Source organism: Phragmites australis, chromosome 20 (genome assembly GCF_958298935.1).
Source record: "Phragmites australis chromosome 20, lpPhrAust1.1, whole genome shotgun sequence".
Classification (NCBI taxonomy): domain Eukaryota; kingdom Viridiplantae; phylum Streptophyta; class Magnoliopsida; order Poales; family Poaceae; genus Phragmites; species Phragmites australis.
In genome coordinates this window covers 12,776,512-12,800,948 of record NC_084940.1, presented here as the reverse complement: position 1 = coordinate 12,800,948, position 24,437 = coordinate 12,776,512, and the positions used below count along the sequence as shown (strand labels likewise).

Below are 24,437 nucleotides of genomic sequence, written 5' to 3'. Positions count from 1 at the left end.
TACTGTTCTTATATCACAAACGGCTCGAAACTTGGAGCCGTCTGTGATAATCTATAGTACATACGGCTCCAGTCACGAGCTATCTGTACAGATCTTTATACAAACGGTTCAAAACTCGTATGTACAAATCTGATTTATACAGATTCTTTTTCACAAGTGGTTCAAAAAATCATCCTGCACGGGTGTTGCGAACAGTCTGTACAAATGAATTCTCTAGTAGTGAGATACACACTTGCTACTCTCTATGCACTAATGAAGTCTTTAATCTTCAATTAAGAACTTTGCAAATCACTCTAGTGCACTCTCTTGCCTCTTGATGACACACTTAGTGTTTCTGCTCTTCTGGAGTGGCAAGATATTGCAATGAGATAAAATGAAGGGTATTTATAGGTTGTCCAAATCTAGCTGTTGCCCAACCACCAACGATTTTTGTGAACACCGGATGATCCGGTGTACACCTTCTCACAAACACCAGACCATCCTGTGTATACCTTTTTCCAACGGTTGGCCACTGCAAGCTGTCATTAGCCGTTACTGCTGAAAAATGCTCCGGTGTTTTCTATTCACACATTGGACCATCCGGTGAGTAACTTCTCCACTAAGCTAAAAGAAAAAACTTCTGAAAAATGCTCCAATAATGCATACCCAGTGATCACCAGACCATCCGGTGTATTCAACTCTATTTTCTGAGAATTTGCACAAGTTCTGTAAAATACTCTGGTATGCACTCGGCACTAACACCAGATCATCCGGTGTAGACATCAACATTCTCTCTTGGCCAAAAAAACACTCCGATGTATATTCTCTATTGATCACTAGACCATCCGCTGAGAAAAAATTTCCTCTAAGCTCGTCTAGTTCAAATTTTCTTTAGCTCTAACTTCTCGATATGGGCTTCTCTGAGTTATCTAGTGCTAGAATTTCACATGTGTGTATCCACCCAAATCTAGACTCAATTAAATCAAGCTAGTACTCTTAGCCCCTCTTTATAGTACGGTCAAAAGACTAAGAAAAAAGATATATACTACTCTAAGTGTCATTCATCTCCTTGTGATACTTAGAACTAAAAAAATCCTTAATCTTGATGCTCATATCATTTGATCGTTCATAGAATCAATTTTAGAGACCAAGAATACCTAATCATCATTATGAACTAAATTTTTGATACCTTTAAAATAAATTTGTTAGTCACAATAATACAGTTGTCATTAATCACCGAAACACTTACCACTTATCTAAGAGCCTAGATGCTATACTTTATCCTATTCCCGATTGTGACTATAGTGGATGCATGGAACAAATCTCTGTCAGTCGAGTTACATGGTAGCTGCAACCCTTTCCGCGGTTGATCATCATCTTGCCATTCAAACCATAGCCATCGAAGTCTGAGAGCTCTACCAAATCTTTTGAGATCAAGAATACCCAAGCCCCCATGCCCTTTGGTTTGCATACTGTTGGCCAATTAACTAAGCAATGCCCGCCATAGATCTTGTCTAGCTCCTCGCCTCTCTATAGGAAGCATCGGCGTATTTTTTTTGTCATCCATTTGTAGAGCGGTAGAACTGTGAGATGATATGTATTCTATGAAAAGAGCACAGATTTGATAAGGGTTTCGTGACCATAAAGGGTTTCGCGACCCACCAGCTGCCATATTCATTTTATAATGTTGTTTTTATATCCACATATTCGGTAGCACCAATCATGGTTCCAATCTCAAAGCACTGAAAATTCTCTTAGCTTCTTGGAAGGTTGGACACTATTACCCACGCCTTGGGTAAGAGCATACCATCATCTGGCTCCTGCCACTTCTCAAACTCCAATTTGACCCGTGTGTCTTAATATCCGCACTACCAATATCGTACGCTGCAAATCCACTTTAGACGGAAAAGGAACTAAACAAATTGTTCGTTTCATGAGCATGAGTCTCCCACATCCATTTGCCAGGCATAAGCCGTTGAAGCTGTTCGTTAAGCTGATGTATAGTGAGCCGGCCACCTACAACACTTACCAACGCTGCCTTATTCTCCTTCTATGACTCACGAATAGGAGCATGTGGAATATGATATAATCCTAAGCCCTCAACTACATATCCAACTGCCAGAGCAACGGTCGTTGGTGCTTTGAGGATAGGACACTTATGGATTACATGATCGTTGCTGTCACATACCTCGCATAATAATAGAGTAGTGCATCACGATCTCAATCATCTCTTGGTTTCAATTCGTCCAACATGACAGCTTCTATTAAACACACCATCAAATTCACTCTGAGATTTGTGCTAGCAACACCTTGTCCTGTAAAATTTGCACTCTCTCCACCCAACATGACCCTAGCCAAAATTTGAAGATGTTAAAATTGGAGTCACTCTTCTTCTTAACGCAATGACGCGTGCATGTTCGAGAAAAAAATTGGGGTCACTAGCCACCAAAATGAATTAGGTAGTCAAAGTGAGACCGGTGCATTTATAAATTTTAGCATGAAATCCAATAATGACCAAATGAAGAAACATAACAAAAATTTGGGATCCTGTTTAAACCGCCTGCGTCCCTTCTGTTCCGTTCCAATCTGGTTTGGTTTGGTTTGGTTCACTAGGATTCTGCAAACTAGATCGTTAGAGTTCATGCACATACCGCTGGTTGCTTTCAGTTTTAGGCTACTGCATGCGTAAACTCTGGTTGTCCTAGTATTTTGTTTCCACTAATAGGAGCTAGATGGTTCGAGTACAACTTTTGTACGTAGAATGAAGAGTAAGAAACGTAGGGCTTGATTTTGACCCTCTGTTTGCTGAGTATGTATATACATAGGTGTATTTATTTGGTTTTGTATTGTTCATCCGCACGGCTACCTCCAGATTGTGTTCTTGCGATCCGAATTCCGGTGTATCAGATGTTTTTATGTGCTCCTCAGCAGACAACCTACAGACTTCTCCTGATTGCTCGAGGAAGAGAAGGGGAAACGTAGACAAGCAGATCTGCAGCTTCCTTTGTCAACCCTTTCTTGAGAAGTGACATGTTAACTTATTGGCTAATTAAAAATCACTGATTTACTAAGATGACCTTGTTTCCAGCTAAGTGCTTCTTGGTTGCTTTGACCTTGTGTAGTCAAGTTAAAATTTATGTAATTCAAAAATAAAGATTCAGATCACTGTATTGCAAGCCATGAAAAAGGCTCCCCGGACTACGCCATGGTAACCTGTTCAACTGACAGCCTTTTGTGCTGTTGGCCTGTTGCTGCAGGGACACGGGAATGGAGAATGTTGGAGCTGACGCAGCATGCTGCACAGAAGAAACACGAGGAGGCGACTGCTTTTGGTTCAGACACGAATGGAGCCACCAATAGCGATGATCTTGAGGAGTGGCCTGAACCTGAGCAAAATAATGCCTTTTACTTCGTCAAGATCCGCTCGAGGATCCCGTGCTGAGAGCAAAACAGTGTTACCTGGATCTGGATATCCGTGTTCAAATTTATTTGCCGAATCGGACATTTCGAATCTGAGTCGGATTCCGACACCTGTGTCGGATTCCGAGTTGTATTCCGCGTGTCCAAATTTTCTTTGCTGAATTGGACACCCGAATCCGAGTCGGATTCTGACACCCGTATCTGTGTTCAAGTAACACTGAGCAAAACTCTAGCAGGCTGACAAGGAGTTTCTGAAGAAGAACCAAGCTCGTTCCAAAATCATGGAGGCTTTAAGAGCCAAGAAGTTATGTTCTTACAGGTCCTCATGTAAATAGGATCTTCATTGCTGATGCATCATTTTATATCAACAAGAGGTCTCATGTCTGTTTACCATGTTTAAATGGATGTATGTTCTGTTGCTGGCCTAAGTGTGGTCTCAACGGGAGTAGACAACTGGGAAAGTAACACGCATGCTTACAAACCTTGCTGCATCTCATTTTAGAACCTCTGCATTCTCTGCAGGCAGAGCGCTCCAATATTATTTCAGAGCTGAAGCCATTGGTTGCTAAGAACAAACTATGTAATGAAGTTGTGGCTGAGAAGTTGAAGGAATTGGAGCCTCTTCAAAGTCGTTCAGGCCATTTTCGTGATGGAAACAATGCGATGCGGGCGCAGAGCGCAGGCTTAAGCTGTTCTATTGAAGAGCTTGAGCGAACGGTATGCCTGAACCCTTTAACTAAGTCTCCACTGCTATAATATTTTCTGCATTGTATGTGTTTTCTGCATTGCTCCTCCGTAGATCAAGATGTTGAACGACCGCATAGTTCATGAGAGCATATCTTTAGCCGAGGAGAAGCGTTTGGTCAGAGAAACTAATGAGCTTGAAAAAACCATATCGAAAGTCGCTTCTAATCCTAGTAATCGAGCTAAACTCCGAGATACAGTGGATGGAAATGAGTCCATAGAGGGCCAGGTCAAAGTAAGTATACTATTCTGCAACTTCATCTTTCGTTTCTTGCGCATTTCCTGAAGAAATAAAAAATAGTGATGGTCAACATTCAGATCATTGGGGAGAGCATCGATGGAATAAAGAAGGAGCGACAAGCCGTCAGATCTAGGATTAAGGTCCTGGAGGATGAGCTAAAGGCTGTTGATGGTGACATCGCTTCGCTGCTAGAAGATTTAGATGCAGCCACCGCCAGAAAGGACCAGGCATATGACTCATTGGCCGAATTGAGACGAGCACGTGATGCTAATGCAAGTGAACATATGTTGAAAATTCCTCTCGTAATATTTGTTACAAAACTAACACCGCCTATGATTAATTTAATCCCATATTTGTTACACAATTAACATAGCCCGTGGCTAATTATCGTATTTGCGTATGAACATGATCGCATAAAAAATTGCGCCTACAACCGATCTACTTGCTAGTAAGAATTAACAACCTTGCTAATACTAGCTAGTTAAGCACTAAAACATCATCACCAATACATGCTAGGAAGACAAGCATAAAGCCTCGAAACAGATTTACAATTGCATGCATAGTCTACATGTTGGAAGGGTTTTCTTGTAGTGGATCCCCATGAGGAAGAGTCTGCTTGATGACGGAGTCAGAGTAGATGAAGAAGGGAAGTTACAGTAAGAGGTCTCACGGATGCGCTTCCTAAAACCTGAAGTTCCTCATATCACCAACGTCGGCTCGGAGAGTCTTGCTGCGGTTTCCTTATTCGCCAGCACTCCTACTTTGTCATCAAGATGATTTATCCCTCGCGGGATCTACTGTAAGAAAATTCTTACAATCTGTAGTTTGTGTATGGAATGGTGGATCTATTTTTAAACTTTATGTATGTTTTCCAAGCATGTATACATTGGTGATGAGAACGAGATCGTAGCTCCATGGTATGGAGCAATGGTGGTTCGATTCTTGGGACCGACCTAGTTGTCTTACTGGGGATTTATTCATAAAAAATAAATCTCTAGCCTCACGTGCGTGGAGCATGGGACTGCGGTGTATCTGTCGCTTACGAAGTCTGTGTGATTTTGTCGACCTCCGTAGGGATATGTGGTGTGTGTATATGTTGATATGTGTATGGTGTGATATGTATTTGGACATGTGTTCAAATACTACAACTTGTACTTTATGATTGAGTCTTAAAAAAAATGTATACATTGGTGATGATGTCTTAACGCTCAACTCAGTTGCACACTATCAATTGTTGCTGTTAGATAGGTTACAGGTGCTATTTTTCATGTGATCGTGTTCATAAGCAAATATGGAATTAAATTAACCCTAGGCTATGTTAATTTTGTAACAACTAGCATAATTGCTCATACAAATTGCACGGTTAGATTTAAAATTACTATGATTTATTGATAGACTCATGTACCATTATAAGAAAAAAATCTTGGTTGCGTCTATTTTGCTTAATTTAACTTAAAATTGTCTTGATAAATGATAAATAAACACCACTACGATTATTTGCTTTAGATTACTTAGGGTCCGTTTGGTTACCTGTATGGCTCAGGCTGGCTCGTATCTAGTGAGTCAGGCTAAGTTTAGGCAAGCTAGAGAAATGTAATATGGTATGTTTGGTTAATTGCATGTGTTTAATCTGGATGAGAAGATATCGTGTTTAGTTGTCTACATGAGTATATGTTGTATTATAAAGGAACTTACCTTTTCGTCAATTAACCTAGGGTTGAAAATATTTTTATAAATTAAACATCACATGATAAGAATATTATGAATTTTCCTAATTTTTAGAAATTTATTTGAGCATAAAAATTGCTAGAAGTTATAAAAGTATGTTTCTTTGGAGAATTTTAATTAAATACTTAGACTTTTCGGATCAAACTAATTAAAACAGGTTGCTAGTGAGCTCTAATTTACTTATGAAAACGTTTAGAATTTTTGGACCACTCGTGTACCTAAATAAAATCGAGAGTTTAATGAAAAAAACACCCATGTACATAGCTGCACCGAGGGAACCAGGCATGTGGAAAATCCGTTTCCACGGAGCCAGATCGACATAGCAAATTTGCATCGCTCGGGCTTGGCCGGCACGATCGCTGAGGCAACCAAATATGCGGGGTGCGCGCGCCTGCACGCGCGGGGCCTAGCCCCGCTATTCAAGCAGGCAACCAAACATGCTATAGTGTCCACGCATTACTTTTTCTCAGGCAATTATGCAAGCTGTATTGATAAATATCATTACTCAGAAAGATCCTATTCGCACCAAATATGATCTAACACCAATCTAGGAGTTGAGGAGGGCCTTAGCCCGAGCGGCGTGTGGGGTAAAGGGTGGGATTTGAGTAGAAAGCCTCAGCATGCGCGGCGTGTGAAGCAGAGAGCAGGATTCACATGGAGGGTCATAGTGCAATCAGCGCGTAGGGGCAGAGGGCGAGATTCGTGCGGAGGGCCATAGGGCGTGCGGGGAGGAGTGGAGTTTTTGCATTCTGCGCGACAGGGTTGTGAGCGGCACACGAGGCAGTTGTTTTTTCATGCAAATCTTCTCTGATTTTATTTGGGTGATTTTGTAGGGCAGTCATTTTTTAGTAATGCTGATGGGAGGAGAGGGAGGGGGTGATGCACGACTACATTCGTGCTTTATATTAGTATAGATATAGATAATGCAATGCTTATTTATGCAAACCAATCGGGTAAATTTTCCTAATTTCTTGTGTATGTATATTTGTATCCATCAATTATTTCCTTCCATACAGAGTTGACTCATCCGTGTTCACATTTTTTTTCTTAATTTTCTCTCTTTTGCCTCAATGCGCATGCATCGACAACATTAGACAAATTCCTTCTCTCGTCTTTTGCGTGCATGTAACGTCACTATACAATTCAATGGACCATTTTTCTTGTGATCTGCATGTAATAATTATTGGTCTCGTAATTTATGGATTTTGAGGGAGAATTAATTAAGCTCCGAAAATATGGGAGGGGAGGTCCAACTATCGATTTTAGCCTTAGGATAAAGACGTGTGGACGGTAAAGGTCTTTTAGATTTATCATAACTTATTTATTTTATAGAGTATAGATGTACATATTGTTTTATGATATGTTTGGCTAATTAAGAAGCAAGAACACCCTCCTCTTAATAATTTAGGCAACTCTCTTGCATTCTTTTTTTTTTTAAAAAAAAGAAAGGCGCGAACCTCCTAAATCTTTTAGATACTTTTGCTCTGTTAAAATTTTCGTCTTGTAAATATGTTTATGTGACGAGGCATCTTCTCTGCATCCCTGTCCAGCCCATGATGCGCATCAACTTTCTTACCTTTCCTTGTAGACGATGGATTTTTTATATGTCTCTGTTCATTCAAGGTAGATGCTTTGTATTACAGCTACATATTGGCATCCTAACTACCAATTGAATTCCATGCATGGATTCGCCCAAAAAGAACATGAATTGTGCCAGTGCAATCACCGGCACAATGTTGTTAGGACCATACTTGTCTGATTGGGATTTGTCCCTATTGATCTTTAATAACTTGGAAGTGGCAGTGAGTTAACTTATTGTTCGTTGCATTATCTGAGTTAGTGTGATATTTTCTAAGTAAATTTTAGAAATCTATAACTATTTTGATATATATTTAAAAAAACTACAACTTTCTCACTGTACGTCCACCTATCATCTTAATAGGAGGATTAACCACATGTCCACCTATTGCTAGAGGATAACAGGTGAACTCACAGTAAAAAAGTTATAGTTTTTTACAATATTTGTTAAAATAGTTGTAGGTTCTTGAAACAAACACTAGAAGGTATAATTTTTTTCAATATATATCAAAATAGTTGTAAGTTTTTAAAATTTATTATTTTTTTAGAAAGGTTGCCCTCGCCGCTGGTGTCGACCATACATGTTGCATGGTATCGTCGAATCACTTCTCCCTCCTTATGCAACCGCCACCTTTCAATGTTTTTTAAAAACAAAATCGACAGAAGAGTTGTCTATTATTTCTACTCTATAAAATATAAGTTGGTTCTCGTATCATTGTTTTCCTATTTTTCACCCATTTAATAAAAACCATTTAAATCCAAATAATTTATCTACTTTATAATACACTCTCGTCCTCCAGCCTTCCTGTTTGTTACTGGCTACAGATATGTGATCCTTTTTACTAATAAAAATAAATAAATAAATAAGAGAGAAGTTAATAGATAATTTCTTCCTTTTTCTAATCTCATCTGAAATCAAATTACAACATCGTTCTCAATATATTCGTTCGACGACGCTCTTATGATATATCTACATCTCCATATTTTAAATTTATATTTGATATTATTATATCTAATATTTATATTTTTTTATAACGTACGGATACTTAGTTAGTATTAAAAAGAAGGAAGTTTAAGAGGGCAAAATACATTTTAAGAAACAACACCTTTCAATACTGAGGTGACCTGGGTAAACTAAATACAATTTTTCAGTATTGTTTGGTTATTTTTGACGACCGCCAGCCCGCGATGCAACATTGCAGGCCACAGTACGGTCTCTTCGATGGTCTCCGACTTCGATCACCCCAAACAAAACACAGCCCTGCACTTTGGTCGTCCACTGAGGCACTGCCCCACAGTCAGCAGGGCCCATCCACCCCATGCCATTTCCCGATGGGGAGCAAACGATCCGATGGTAATCGCGAGGTGCTAATCCACAGATGCGCGTTAATTCCCAACGCGTGAACAATTTCAAACAGCTAAACGAAGACGTCCCACCGATTTACTCTTCCGCCACTACCTTCATCTCCTCCGATAGCACCTCTCCGTCTCCGCTCCGCCTCCGTCTTTTATCACCCAGAGCCGACGGCACCCCACCTCCTCGCCGCTCCCCCATCCTCTCACCGCCACCCCACCCTCTGCTAACCTGGCCTGATTCTCACCTCCGCTGTCGACATTGCCCACCGACGGTCCTCCACCACTTGACCGACGGTGCCCTCGCCACTAGGCCTCAGTCGTCCCCTCCCTTACCACCTCCGTCTTATCGGTCGCCACCCCTGAATCTCCGCCTCCCAACCCTGTCGGCTTGCTTTTCCATCTCCGCCTCCATCTCCCCCGACGGTGCCCCTCCGCCTCCCACCACCCACGACTGGCGGCACCGCACCCCCATCCTTCCACTGCCGCTACGCCACCCCACCCTCTACTAATTCGGTTTGGTCCTCGCCCTGCCCCGCCGACGCCCCCACTGGTGGTCCTCCACCACCCGACCGACGTGCCCTCACCGCGCAGCCTCAGCCCCCCTCCGCCCGCCACCTTCGCCTCGTCGACCGCTACCCCTCGAACCTCTAGGCCCGCTGAGCAATAGAACATAAACCAACCCTAAACCCTAATCAACCGCTAAACGACAAAGTCGGGCTTAGCCATGACTTATCAAGTTCCGCGAGCACGCATAACATGATTTTCGGTGGTAATCTCCTTTCCTTGCCTGCGGATAGCAACCAAACCAAACCAGGAGGGAAAAAAATTGGAAATTGTCCCTTTCACATGTCTGATGCATCGGACGGATTGACCGCTCAGCTCACAGTATCATTAGGCCGACTCAAAAATATTTTCGCACCTTTAATATTTCAAACGTTCAAATTTAATGTTTCAGACGTTATAAAATTTTGTTACCATAGTTATTTCCGCATGTTGCCTCTCGGAAATCTCTTTCGTATAGATCCGAACCCGTAAAAATTATCCATTCAAGTTAATTCCTATATATCTTCAATATTTCAGCCATTCAAATTTAATGTTTCAAACATTATGAAAATTGTTGCAGAAGTTTTTCGAAAATATTGTATCTCAAAATCTTTTGTGTACAGATTCAGACCAAAAAATTATCTATTCGAGTTAATTCCTATATTTTCGTATCTTTAATGTTTTAGACGTTTAAATTGAATATTTCAAACGTTATGCAATTTTACTGTAGAAGTTTTTTTTTATATGTTGCATCTTATAATATAGGAATTAACTCAAATGTATAAGTTTTTCAGATCAGATCTATGTGTTTTTTATATTTTTTGTTACAAATATTAATTTTAAGTATTACAGACATTAATCTTCAATGTTACTACGGGCATTTGCAAGTCCAATATATCGGACGTCCGGACACTAGCTTCGCCCATAAAAAATTTATCCCGTATATAATCCCATTGGCTTCTCCTTGTAGGCAGGCACACAGCCCAAACCCCTCCTCTCCTCCCCCAAATCCACCGGCTGCGTCCCCAGATTCGGCGACCGCCGCCAGATTGGAGCGAGCGCGGGCTCGCTTCCCCCCCCCCCCTCCCCCTGCGCGACCGTCGCCAGGTTAGTGAGCCAGCTCGCCGGCCGGCCCCGTTATGTTCTACGTTTCCTCGAACCCGAGCCAGATTTGATCCGGCTCGGAGCCTCTCGCCTGCTACGATCCGCGCGGGCTCGGCCTTGTGGGGCGCGGTATGGCGTGGCGCTTGATGATCTGATTTGGGGCGGGGGTTTTTGTATTTTTTTTGCCGCGATTTGTGGTGATCGGTGTTGGGGCGTTGGGAATGGGCGTGCAGGAATTTGGGGTGGGGGGGGGGGTCGTAGCCTCGTAGATCTGGATCGCCGGGTCGCCCGGATCGGGCACGCAGGCAGGCAGGCTGGGGTTGTAATCTCCGCTGCGGAGGAGCTGGGTTTTCGAATCGGATCGTGCGTGTGCTGGCGGTGCGGAATTTCGCGTATCCGCGAGTAATCTGTAACATGGCTCTTTGATATTTTTTTCCTTCGATGGGAGTAGCTTCTGATTCAGTTAGTGTGTTGAATCTGCCGCTGCAATTCGCTGATAGGTTTTGCGGTAGCAACTTTGTAGCTGGTTATTGGTTCTGACGGTAAGTCACTCGACCAGCTGCAGAGCAAGATGCCCAGTGAATTGAGTTCCTTGCCAGATTAGGATCAGCTATTTTCTGCAACTAGATTGTTAGAGTTCACGTTGGTCGCACTCAGGCCGCTGCATGCATAAACTGTGGTGTTTTCCACTGTTGTGTTAGAACTAGATGGTTCGAGTAGAACTTTAGCAAAATGAAGAGTAACCTAACCCTGAACCATATTAAGAAAATATGGCCGGAAACAGATAATGCTAGGCAGTACCCATTTGGTGAGTCATGGGTAGCAAGCATGTGGGTGTGGGCTTTGTGTGCCAGTGATTCAGTGTGCAGTTGTGCACCTCACCATCTTGCCCATAGAACTTGTCAGCTGTGACTGAGTTATGAGTTGCATGCCTCCTCCAAACTATGTGCCAGCTCGGCTGCCTGCGAAGCTGTAACTTGACCCAGCACACTGTCACCTCTGCTCTTTTGTCTGACTACCTTTCTCCTCTGGGAAGCAGAAAGTAGAAATAGACAAGTGAACCATTACGCAAACTGTAAAGCCCAAAATATAAACATTACCTTTTATATCAAAACCTCTACCCTTCCTCATATCCCTCTAGCAGATCCTCAGATTTGGGTTTGCAGCTGCCTGTCAATCCCAGGTGAACCTATTGTGCCACTCTTTACTCTCTTGGTGTAGAATTCCTCTTAGATGGGGAATTGGATGCGGGATGTGATTGCTGTTTCAATTTTGGGGTAGGACTAGGAGTTACAGAGTTGGTGTGGATAGTTTTGTAGATCTACATTAAATGGTCCCTTGAATGACACCTGGTGGAGATAACTTCCCTTTTGATGATTTGATGGTGACGTGGTCTCCATACCTTGTCAATCACACCTTAATTTACTTACTTTTCAAAGTTGGTTTACAGAAATTTTGTTTTTTATTTTTTGCATGGTGATGCGATCAACATACCTTGTGAATTGGTAACCTTCTGTGATATTTGATTCGGACCCTCTGTTTGTTGGCTAGGTGAAATGATACTTCCATGAGGAAATCGCTATTATGGTGTTCTTTTTTTCCATTGGCTGTTCTTTTCTTCCAGTTCCGTGCTGCATCTGCTTGGTTCCACAAATTTGATTTTGCTCTAGTCACTTCTGTGCATTTGTGGTTTGTAATGTTCACCTCTATGGCTACCTCCATATTTTGTTCTTGCGTTTTGAGTTGCCCCCATAATCAACATTTCTTTGGACAAGACTGGGTAGAATTTGTGTCAGTTTTTCTGTGCTTGTCATTGTGCAACCTACATTATGTTTCCTGATGTTCTGGATAGGAGAAAGAGAAACGTAGCCAAGTGAATTTCTAGTTTGCTTTCGTCATCCCTTTCTTGAGAATAGACATGTGAACTTGGCTAATTAGAAATCACTGGTTTACTAGATATTGTTTTATTTACAGCTAACTGCTTTAAGTTTGCTTTTGCACTTCTTGTGCAGTTGAGTCAAAATTTATGTAGTTCGACAATAAATATTCAATTAACTGTATTGCAAGCCATGAAAAAGAGTTCTTCCTGATTTTCTTTTATTCTACATCATTGTAACCTGTTCCACTAACAGTTTTCTGTGCTGTAGCTGCAGGGACATGGGAATGGAGGTCGTTGGAGCTGAAGCAGCACCAGCAGAGGTCAAAGTATCTGATGGAGAAGTAAACCTGTTCCAAGAGAAGGAAAGTAAAGCAACTGCAAAAGAACGTGAGGAGGCAGCTGTTTTTGGTTCAGACGCAAATGGAGCCACGAAAGCTGCTGATCTGGCACCTCCAAAGGACGCGAAGGAGGAGTGGCCTGAACCTAAGCAAACTTATGTCTTCTACTTTGTCAAGACACGCTCATTCGAGGATCCTAAGCTGAGGGCAAAACTCGAGCAGGCTGACAAAGAATTCCAGAAGAAGATCCAAGCTCGTTCCAAAATTATCGAGGCTGTGAGAGCCAAGAAGGTATTGTTCTTACAAGTCCTCGTGGAAGTAGGATCTTCCTTGCTGATGCATCTCTCTACATCAGCAAGAAGTTTCATATCCTGTAACTTGTTTAAATGAGTGCATGTTCTTTTGATTGCCTAAATATGTTCTTAATTGGAGTAGACAACTAGGGAAGCAATGTGCATCCTTGTAAACCACGGCGTCCTTCATTTTAGAACTTATATATTCTCTGCAGGCGGAACGTTTCAGTATTATCTCAGAGCTGAAGCCATTGACTGCGGAGAACAAACAATATAATGAAGTTGTGACCGAGAAGTTGAAGGAGATGGAGCCACTTCGAAGTAGTTTAGGCAAGTATCGTGATGAAAACAATGCCATGCGAGCTCAGGGCGCAGGTTTATGCTCTTCTATCGAAGAGCTTGAGCAAACGGTATGCCTAAACCCTTTGCTAGCTCAGCTTCCACTCCTACATTTTTTTAATTATATGTTTTCCTCCATTGCTCCTCCATAGATCAAGATGTTGAATGACCGCATAGTTCATGAAAGCATATCTTTAGCTGAGGAGAAGCGTCTGGTCAAAGAAATTAAGGATCTTGAAAAAACCAGATCAAAAGTCGTCTCTAATGCTGCCAATCGAGCTAAACTGCAAGATACAGTGGTTGACAAAGAGGCCATACAGGACCAGGTCAAAGTAAGTATGTTGCACTGTAATTTCATCTTTTGATTCTGCATATACTTCCTGAATAAATATAAAGTAGCAACGGTCAACATCAGATCATTGGGGAGGGCATTGATGGAATAAAGAAGGAGCGACAAGCAGTCAGGTCTAAGATTAAGGTCCTGGAGGATGAGCTAAAGGCTGTTGATTCTGAGATTGCATCGCTTCAAGAAGATTTAGATGCAGCAACTGCCAGAAAGGACAAGGCATATGAATCATTGATCGAATTGAGACAAGCACGTGATGCGAAAGTAAGTTAACATAACTTAAAAATCCCTTGTGTCATAATATTGTTCTCATAGTATTATGTTTGCTCTCATAATATTGTTCTCTTCTTTGCTTGTGCTAAGAGGGTAAGAGGGAACACCCTATTTCTCTGTTTTCAGATTTCATTTGCTTACCTGATGGTTTAGATTACATGTGTGCCTGTGCAGCTTGTGTATGCTTTTGTACTAGTCTAATTTCGCTGTTTGCTTCCTAGCTATGGCCGAGTCGGATTAGCGGGCCTGCTGTTTGTTTTGCTTTTCCTCTACTCTGTTCTTGATGTTGCCTTCCTATATAGGTCGGGGTGGACTTGTTGTCTAAAAAGAAGCGGGAACACCCTATTTCCTTAGATACATCTGCTGTGTTATAGTTCTCTTACCACGAATATGTTGTGCAATGATGCATCATCTCTCCATCCCTGTGCAATGCATCAACTAGCTTTCCTTGAGCTTGTAGTTAAATGGATTTGTGATCTATGTTCTTTCAAGTAATTAAATTTGATGCATTATATAACAGCCACTTGTTGACATTCTAACTTCCAGTTGAATTCCATGCATGGTGCTTGTTCATATAGTGGCACAATGTTATCAGGACCATATTAAGCTGAGGGGATATGTTCCTTTAGTGCCTTAAAAGTGGCAGTGGTTTAACTTACTGCTTGTTGCGTTTATCTGAGGTGGCAATGGCATGACATGTTTTTTTGGAAGCCTGTTATTGGATTGTGATTGTGGGGCTGTTCATTGATACTCTGCTGTACTTGATCCAGAATGCGTCATTCCATCAAAACCGCACGGTTTTGAACAAAGCTAGGGATTATTCTTCAAGGAATATGGTTACAGAATTACAAGAGCTCCACAAGACTGAGGTGTGCTTCTAAAAATATTAGTATGTTCTCATGGGGTTGATCTCCTATGATGCTCACATGTATCTGTACTAAATATTTGTTACTCTGATAGGTTGACAAGTTCATGACCGAATGGTGCAACAGCAAGGTCTTCAGAGAGGATTACGAGAAGAGGATTCTCTCCTCCCTCAACAGCCGACTGCTGAGCCGAGATGGCCGGATGAGGAATCCTGACGAGAAGCCCATATTCATCGAGTCACAGGCGCCAGCGCCACCGGCAGAACAGGAGCCTGTCCCAGTAAAATTGCCTGCAAAACAGGCCAAGGAAACACCTGCTCCCCTAGCAGATGAAGCTCCCAAGGTTGAAGCCCGTTCAAAAGGACCTGTTAAGTCACTTAAAGCAAAAGCTACTGTGGATGCTGATGATGACTATGAGGCTGAGCCTCCAAAGGAGAAGCAGAAGCCTAATGAGGTTGATGTGGCGAAATTGAAAGAGATAAAGAGACAGGAAGAGATAGAGAAGAATAGGCTTGCTTTGGAAAGGAAGAAAAAGCAGGCAGAGAAGCAAGCAGCAAAGGCGGCAGCCCGAGCACAAAAGGAGGCTGAGAAGAAGCTCAAGGTAACTCCCTCTCTCTCTCTCACTCGTGTCTGTGAGTGCACGATCTATACTGTAACCATGCTACTTATTGTTTCAGAAAGAGGAGAAGAAAGCGAAGAAGAAGGCTGGAGCGGCTGATACCGATGAGCCCTCTGAATCGGACGCCAAGTCTGATGAAGCCTCGGAAGCCCAAGCTGAGGAAGAAACAACTCCAGCTTCTGCCACAGTGAAGAAAGAACAGAAGGAAAATGTCCGGTACAGAAATGTGGTGAGCCGGAGCAAGGCCCCGCCACCGAAGGCGATCCTGAAGAGGAAGAAAGCCCAATCCTACTGGCCGTGGGCTGGCCCGGCCGCAGCAATGGCCGCCGTGCTTGTCGCCCTCCTCGCGGTTCTAGGGTACTACCAGTACTACCTTCCGGCAAGCGCCAGCAACTGATGGAGGAGAAGATGGCCCGCGCCCTGAAAAGGGCCTACTCCAATTTTGCAGGTGAGAGAAACCAAGCGCGTGGTCTTCTGCCTGAGACATGAAAAGACTGGAGTGGAGGTCTTGTTGCTTTTGGTTCAGGTAGTTCTTTCTGTGGAGTGGTAGAAGAAAATACAGTTAATTTTGGTTGCAACCAAGATCTATATATACTGCGACTGATATATTTGAAGTGAAGCGTATATTGCCGTCTGGAATAATGCCTTTCGATTTAGGTATCTGAAATGATGCCTTGCATTTCGCTCTAGGTTTGTTGCATATTCTTTGCAGTGCTAAAGACGTCGATGGTTGTTTTTATTGGCCTAATTGTGATAAAATATTGTACCAAAAATCTACCAGATTTGCTTTCTTACTTGCTAGCATTTTACCGACTAGCTGTGGACCAGGAGGCGCATTGCAATGGCAATCTACACGAAATCCTCATCTATAATGCATGTATAGTACCTGAATTAGGCAGAATTTTGTCAGAATTGCGCGCGTATTTAGTACCAATTCATGTGTTCCAAACAAGATTGCGCGGGGTATAATGCAATGCAATGAACCCAAGGGTGAGATAGTCACACAGCAAGTAACAACAGCGATGGTAGGAACGACGCCAGTGATAGTGAAAAAAAAAATACAGATTATCCCAAAGGCTTTGTTTGGCAACGCTTGGATCGAAGTGGATTGATGCCCAATCCCGGCCTGTGGGGGAACCATATCCACACGTGGAAGATGAGTTTTTTTTTAATTTTTTATTAAAAATTTAAATAAATAGATTCTTCGTAGGAGAAATTGCAAAAACTAGACGCCTGGGCTGCAGCCCTCTGAGGGGGCGGTTAGGCCTAACCGCCCTCTCAGAGGGCGGGTACGGCTTGCCCGCCCGTGCCACCTCCCTTACCGCCCCCTGATAGGGGGTTGTAAGGGGCCTTCCCGCCCGCGCCACTCGGCTCCCCCCATCCGGTCTCTTCTATAAAATGGGCTAAAATTAACCCAAAATCTTATATTATTCCAAAGAAAGAAAAAGTTGAGAAGAGGGAGGAGAAGAGAGGAGAGGAGAAGGGAGGAAGAGAGCCCGGCGAAGCCCTGCTACATTTGAGCCGCAGATTTGAAGATTATTTTCGGGTAAGTCTTTTTTTTCTTTTATTGTTGTTAATTAGTGCAATAGTAGTATATGACATAGGTTTTAGACATGTATAACCCAGGGTTTAGAAAATTGTCAAATTTACTTAGAAAATTGTACGATAGCAGTGAAATATAGAATATTATTTTTACTATATTAGGGTTGTAATATGCGACATAGGAGGTAGCAGTATATGATAATTTGCGAACCTAGGATGTAGCATTTAGAAAATGATAGCGTTTAATTTGCACACGGTACAATAGGTAGTAAATATAGATTGTATAGAGTGATATTTATAGGTTAGTTTGGTTAGGGCTAGTATTGAAAACCTATTGTTATGTATGAATCGGTGTCGGTAAATTATTTTATCCGATAATTAGAAATATAGTTTGTTGGTCTTAACATTGATTATGTTTGCGGGTGTTTCCAGGGATGGCAGATAAATTAATTTTTCAGATATATTATGGTGAGGGTGAAATTAGGTACGGTCCTAATGGTGTAGATCTGTCTGGATTTCATCATATCATGAAGGGTCTTAGTAAAGCTAATGAGAGGACCATTGTGGGTGTATGCAAATAGCTCATGCGGTTTTTTCAACTGGATCCGCAGCAACATGAGCTGAAGTTGAAAGCTGTCCTCAGCCGTGCTAGTCATGGATACTTTGGTGAGCTTGTTCCCATCGAAGCCACATCAACTTGGAGGCAGTATATAGATATATGTTGTGAACGTGGCCTGCCTCTGGTTTTGTTAGCTGAGGCGTACTTGAAAGATCAAACTGAGGTGAACTCTGCGGAAGCAGTAGCAGGACCAAGTGAGGCAGTGGAAGATGAATCAGAGGCGGCTAATGTCGGGTCCAGGGAGGATGTTGGTGATATTCCAGAGTTGCAACCGATGGGTGTAGCTGATGAAGGGGAGCACATCCCTAGCATCAGTGAAGATATCGAGTTGGAAGATGAAGAGTTGGAGGAAGGCGTTGCTGATGGGGATTCATCTGACGAGGAGGGTAATGCTCCAGTTCCTGCAGAGTGGAGGGATCATGAATTTTCGAAGCTGGTGGTTAGCGAGGCTGACTGGACATCGTGGTAGTACCATGAGAATGAGGTGTCACAGGGTGCTATGTACCCTACAAAGGAGGCAGATATTGATGCAGTGAAATTCTGGTCGTTGTCTCTTTGGAGGTAATTCAAGGTTGTTAAATCCAGTAAAAGGGAGTACGATGTGAAGTATTTGGTGCCGCAGTGTCCTTGGCGGGTGCACGCATTCAGAGGGAAATGGGTAGACTACTGGCAGTGCTCAATAGTTAAGAAACATAATTGTTACATTGAAGAAATAGAGTTCGCCCACCGGAACCTGTCATCTGCCTTCATTGCAAATATTATGTACGGAGAGATTGTGGACAACCTAAGGTATGAGCCACGATCAATAATCCGTACTATTGAGCAAAGGTTCCAGTACACAATAAACTATGCGAAGGCATGGAGGGCGAAACAAAAGGCTATTGAGATGAGGTTCAAAACATATGAAGATTCATATCACAATCTACCTCGTCAATTAGCCACAATTTGTGGAAGGAACACATGCAGCTACTATGATATCAAGCATTACCCCTCTATTGATGTGGAGTACAACGGGAAAAGAGTGTTGCAGCGTGCTTTCTTTGCATTCGCCGCAACTATCAAAGCATTTCGATATTGCCGACCCATCATATGCTTAGATGGAACATTCCTGACTGGGAAGTACAAAGGGCAGATATTGTCTGCAACTGGGGTCAACGGTAACAACCAAGTCCTGCCACTAGGGTTTGCTTTCGTGGAGAGTGAGAACGGGGACAACTGGAATTGGTTCCTAGAGCGGGTCAAACATGCAATTGTTCTTGACCGACCAGATGTGTGTCTCATTCATGATAGACATGCAGGATTGTTGCAGGCTTTGCTGGATATGCAATATGGTAGTGTTCGACGAGATGTAGCAGCACAGTGGCCCGACCTCAAAAGCAGGTGGTGCATGCGCCATATGGGTGCGAACTTCTACATAAAGTTTAAAAACAAAGAGTTGATGAAGATTTTCAAAAAGTTGTGCAGTCAAAACCAGCAACGGAAGTTCAATGCGCTATGGGCAAGACTTGATGAACTGACTTTAAAACAAATTGCGGAGGCTGCACCTAATGGTGATGAACCAATAGCTCTTGGACCTCTTCCAACCGATACTCCGCAGATAGTAAGGAGATCAGGCTCATCTATTAGGAGCTTCTCAGTAGATACATAATGAGCCAAATGAAAAATGTGCTCTGTTGTACGACAGTGGTGGTGCAAGGTATGGAGTAATGACTACAAATCTTGCAGAGGTTTATAACTGGGTCATGTGAGGAATGAGGTCCCTACCACTAGTTGGAATTGTAGAAGGCATTTTGCATGGGACTTGTAAGTACTTTATTGATCGGTATGCAGCTGCTAAGATTGTAATGAAGGATGATCGTATGCTTTACGGACGGATGTTATGTGAGTACATGGAGAAGGCCAATAAGAAGGCCCACATGCATCGCGCAAATCAAGAGGGGACTGCGGAGCACAGGTTCAGTGTCCTGTGCCGGGATAAGGGTCGGAGGGGGGTAGACGTGAGCGGCATGTTCAAGAGTGTGTGCTAAGGAGTGGGACATGCATCTGTAGTTGCCAGAAGCCACAATTACTCCACAAACCTTGTACACACGTCATAACTGCGTGTGCGAAGCACCATATGCTTCCCAGGCAATATGTTTCAAAGTATTTTATGAAAGATCAAATACTCAACACCTAGAATCATGAGCTGTATGGTTACGGCATTGTTGATATTTTTACAAGTAATCCAGGGCCTGCAAGAATATATGTGCCTGATTTGGAAAAGATGAAGAACGCACCTGGCCGAAGACAAACTCGTCAGATTCGCAACGATATGGATGAATCCGAGGCTGGCCCTAGGGTCAAGCGATGCAGTCAGTGCAATGAAACAGGTCACACGTACAAGTATTATCCCAAAAATGCACCTGGTGATGCACCTATTATCTAGGTGAGTTTTATGGTGCGTTGTGCTCGATTTGTACCATTTGAACCTTCATTTGTAGGTCACTGTCGCAGTGTGTTAATGTTGCATATAGTGATATAGTTAATTTGCATTCAAAGTATATTGTTACTGTCTATATCTAACAATGCATTAATGTACATGTCTTTGAAATGCAGATATGACGGACCCTGCGACCCCTGAGCTTCTAGACCCTGCAGTGGACAAGAAGCATCGCAGCTTCTTATCCGCCGAGCACCAGTGCTCCCCTTCGGACACAGCCCACGCAGGAAGAGGCCTCGACACCGGTGCTCCCTACTAGGCCTACCAAACACGTCGGTCCACCCGACCCTCTCACCTACTCCAGGGGTCACGTGAGGATTAACCAGCGGCATCGGGACCACGATGGGGCGCACGGTCGGCGACAACGAGGGAGGCAGCAGTAGAATTTTAGATTTTATGTAATTTACATATGCATATTCGCTTCGCGATGTACTCCTACGTATTCAGACACGTTTACTCTTTATGATCCACTTAGCATGTCGTTACTGCATTTCGTATCCAAAACGATGGCATCCTAGTTGCATTTCTTAATCCGACACGATCACAAGCAATATTCTGTCGTCATCATTATATCTTACAAAACAACTTATGCAACGAGTGATACCTCGCTTCCTCTGTTGGGAGTGTTACTTTAATGAAGAAGTGACCACACTACTGAACTTTAACCATAACATGACAACGCATGCCTCCTTGCGCAGGCTTTAAACAAGAAGTGACAACACTACCCAGCTTTTTCCAAACAATAAATGACAATACAGATACCAATAAATGTGGAATCTCTGACCATGATCAATGACACAACTTTCCCATTCTTCAAGATGGAATCCGATGCTCCTGCCACCAGCTGCGCCCCTGCACTCACTCCTTTCTTCAAGAGTGAATCCAATGCTCTTGCCTCCCCCAACTATAAATAGCCGAACCTCCTTACGTTGATGCACCACTCATTTCTCAGATCTCTCAAGTGCAATGTCTTCATCAGCTCCATCAAGCCCACCAAAGAAATATTGGGGGACTACCATACCTGAAGGTCTCGAACCACCAATGTGCTTCTGTGGTGACCTTTGTAAGCTCCGCGAGTCACAGAACATCTCATACACCTATGAGCTACGCTTCTTCATGTGTGCCAACTACGAGTATGACAAGCCTCAACATGCAACAACTGGTTATCGACCGGTATGACAACAAATATCAACCTCATCTCTTACTATTTTGCACCCTGTTTTACTAACCACTCATCTTGTTCCATTTGTTCAGTCCCCTCCACCACTCTGTGATTTTATTCAATGGCTCAACAATGAGAAAAATGACGCACAGAAGCAGTGGGTCGACATGAACATGAGGTGGAGAAGGGAAGCGTACGCACGTCGGGAGTACGATCAACAGCAAGAGGAACTTCGCCTCAAGCGGGAGGAAGAAGAGAGCATGAGGAAGGCGGCGCACGACCGTACCGTGGCTCAGGCTCGGGAGGCTGACAGGGAAAGGAAGCGGGAGAGAGCCCGCCGTGCTAAGGCGGAAAGTCCCCATGCCCTCCGAAAGGGAAAGTATCCTAGATGCACTCAGTAGAGACTATCTAATGTAACCCGACATACTCCCCCCCCCTAAGGCATGTTATGATTAGGATTGGCGCACTAATAAGTAGGTCTTAGTGCGAACCGTACATGACACCTTTGTTTCCTCGTCGTGTCGTCGCGGTTACAGTCTATTGTAATGTTTTCACCCTATATTTAATACTATGTTTGTCGTCGTTCACACCCCATACCCACGTAAAATGCTGCGAGTACTAATTACTGATTTTTTATTCTCCGACTATTACATAACTGTCAGTGTATCAGGAACCGGGGGTCCCTGAGTCCCGAGGCCCGGCCGACCATCCGCCACGTGTCGCCATCCCGTGAGGTCCCTCCTGCGGGGTGAGGAAAGTTCAAGTCCCGGGAGAAGATGCTCGGGGCCACAGTCCCCGGTCCCCGAGCACCCCAGTTCCCCGATGATCCGCAGAGTCTAAGTATCGGGAAGAAAGTGCTCGGGGAGGTGCCCGGTCACCCCCGAGCACCCTAGTCCCCCGACGATCAGAAGAGCTAAGTTCCGGGAGAGAGTGCTCGGGGGGTGCGTGCGGCAGCCCCCGAGCGCTCGGTTCCCCGAGGGTCAGTGTGAAAGTGCTCGGGAGAGAGTGCTCGGGGCTGTACGTGGCAGCCCTCGAGCTCTCGGTTCTCCGAAAGATCTGTGCAAAAGTGCTCAGGAGAGAGTGCTCGGGGTTGCACGTGGCAGCCCCCGAGCACTCGGTTCCCCGAAAGATCTGTGCAAAAGTGCTAGGGAGAGAGTGCTCGGGGTTGCACGTCGCAGCCCCCGAGCACTCGGTTCCCCGAAGGTTCGTGCAAGAGTGCTCGGGAGAGAATGCTCGGGGAGGTAAACAGTGCCCCCGAGCACCCGGTACCCCGAGGGCAAGGATAGGTATTCTCGGGAGAGAGTGCTCGGGGAGGTGAACAGTACCCTTGAGCACTCGGTGCCCCGACGACCCAGAAAGGCCCCCGAGGGGCCCGCCGATGAGGTGTCAATCAGTAAGAGGTCCAAGGCCGCATTTAATGAGCGTGCGTGGCCTGACAATCCCAACTGCTCCCGCCGCAGTGTCAGTTCCTACCATACTTTGGCAGAGAGGCGTGGGGCCATTAATTGCACGGGTCCCGTCCCGTATCATCCGGTGTGTCTCGGGATAACGTCGCCAGGATCAAGGCGTTCCGCCTGCCGCCCTGCCGTGGCAGAGGAACAAGACAGGGCGGGCACGTCGGGTTGCTCTGTGGCTGCCCGGTGGGCCCCCTCTACGTCGCCCGTTGCCAGGGCGTTTATGGTGACAGGTGACCGGGCGTGCGCCGCGTTTTCTACCCCCCGGTCACTTCACCCAGAAGGAAATGATGACGCCTTTCCCAGTCATGGTGTCTAGGAACTTGTGCCCCCCTCCTTCCCGTTTGGGGCATGTCGCAGCCGGCGAGTGCATAAAAGAGTCGGCACGCAGAAGAGAAGAAGAAGACCAAACAAGATAGATCAAAGAGAACCCAACCAGCGAACAAGCCATCGAACACAGAAGCACCAAGAACCGAACCACAGACCCTGCCCAAGAACAAGGAGCTCCAAGCTCTTAGTTAGACAAATATTCTTGTAACCGACAACATCCTTGAGGGACTTCCTCAGGACAGTTATTACATCCATACAGGAGTAGGGTATTACGCCCACGTGCAACCCGGACCTGTCTAAATTCCGGTGCATTTACTCCTCTTTGCGCTAGATCATCACCCCCATCCACCGGCCGTTGCATTTACTCTCATTCATTTTTCCGACGAACTTATTCAGGATCATCCCCCCGGCCGAATCTCTAAAAAGGGGTCTCTCGGGATCCCTGCGACAGGAGTTAATCCTCCGACAATAACCTACTGCAAATTTAAATTCCAAATTTTCTTAAAGCTCTTTTTTATTTCTTGAATTACACAAAAAATTACATTTTTAGGGAAAAATGCCCTAACCGCCCCCTCAGAGGGCGGCAAGGGGGCTAACCGCCCTCTCCGGGCCTACCCGCCCCCTGAGAGGGCGGTTAGCCCCCTTGCCGCCCTCTGAGGGGGCGGTTAGGCCTGCTACCATCTCAAGGGGCGGTTAGATTGCCTAACAGCCCTATCAGAGGGCTGCAGCCCCCTGAGAGGGCTGCAGGCGCCTAGTTTTGTAATTTCTCCTATGGGGAATCTATTTATTTAAATTTTTAATAAAAAATAAAAAAAAACTCCGTGGAAGATGATCCCGTGGTGGGCCAGGAGTGCATTTCTCTGGCCTGTAGATTGGAACAACTCATGCCCGAACCACGCCGATCCTCAGGAAAAATAAAAATCCCCTTTAGAGGCCGGGAACAGCTCACGCATGCGCGCCGCTCGACCCGTTCTAGCTGCGCCTGCTCCAAACCTTAGCCATGCGTCGCCCACCACTCGCCTCCCTAATCCAGCGGTGTCCTGCTCGACGCCGACGGCGACATGCTCGTCCTCTCACATGGCTCGCGTCCCCGATTTGACTGCACCCTGCTCAACTCCGGCGGCTGTCAGACCACAATGTTCATAAGGCAAAAGTTCAGAAAAGAATAGCCGTTAGCACAAAGAAGAGCTGAGGAGAAGAAGTCG

At 44.3% G+C, this 24,437-nt stretch overlaps 1 protein-coding gene across 3 annotated transcripts; it reads left to right on the top strand.

The window, feature by feature from the left end:
- The first annotated feature begins 10,534 nt into the window (after positions 1-10,534).
- LOC133901374 (proton pump-interactor BIP103-like) lies at positions 10,535-16,280 on the top strand. 3 transcript variants are annotated; one of them, XM_062342738.1, is made up of 8 exons: positions 10,535-10,696; positions 12,847-13,201; positions 13,419-13,613; positions 13,695-13,874; positions 13,958-14,152; positions 14,932-15,030; positions 15,122-15,628; positions 15,705-16,280. In XM_062342738.1, the coding sequence occupies exons 2-8, from the start codon at positions 12,851-12,853 to the stop codon at positions 16,041-16,043; spliced, it is 1,866 nt and encodes a 621-aa protein (XP_062198722.1). In that variant the 5' UTR covers positions 10,535-10,696; positions 12,847-12,850; the 3' UTR covers positions 16,044-16,280. The 3 variants fall into 3 exon arrangements, with proteins under 3 accessions (XP_062198722.1, XP_062198721.1, XP_062198720.1); XM_062342737.1 differs by having other exon boundaries at positions 12,841-13,201; XM_062342736.1 differs by lacking the exon at positions 10,535-10,696 and adding an exon at positions 12,246-12,382 and having other exon boundaries at positions 12,841-13,201.
- The last annotated feature ends 8,157 nt before the right edge of the window (positions 16,281-24,437 follow it).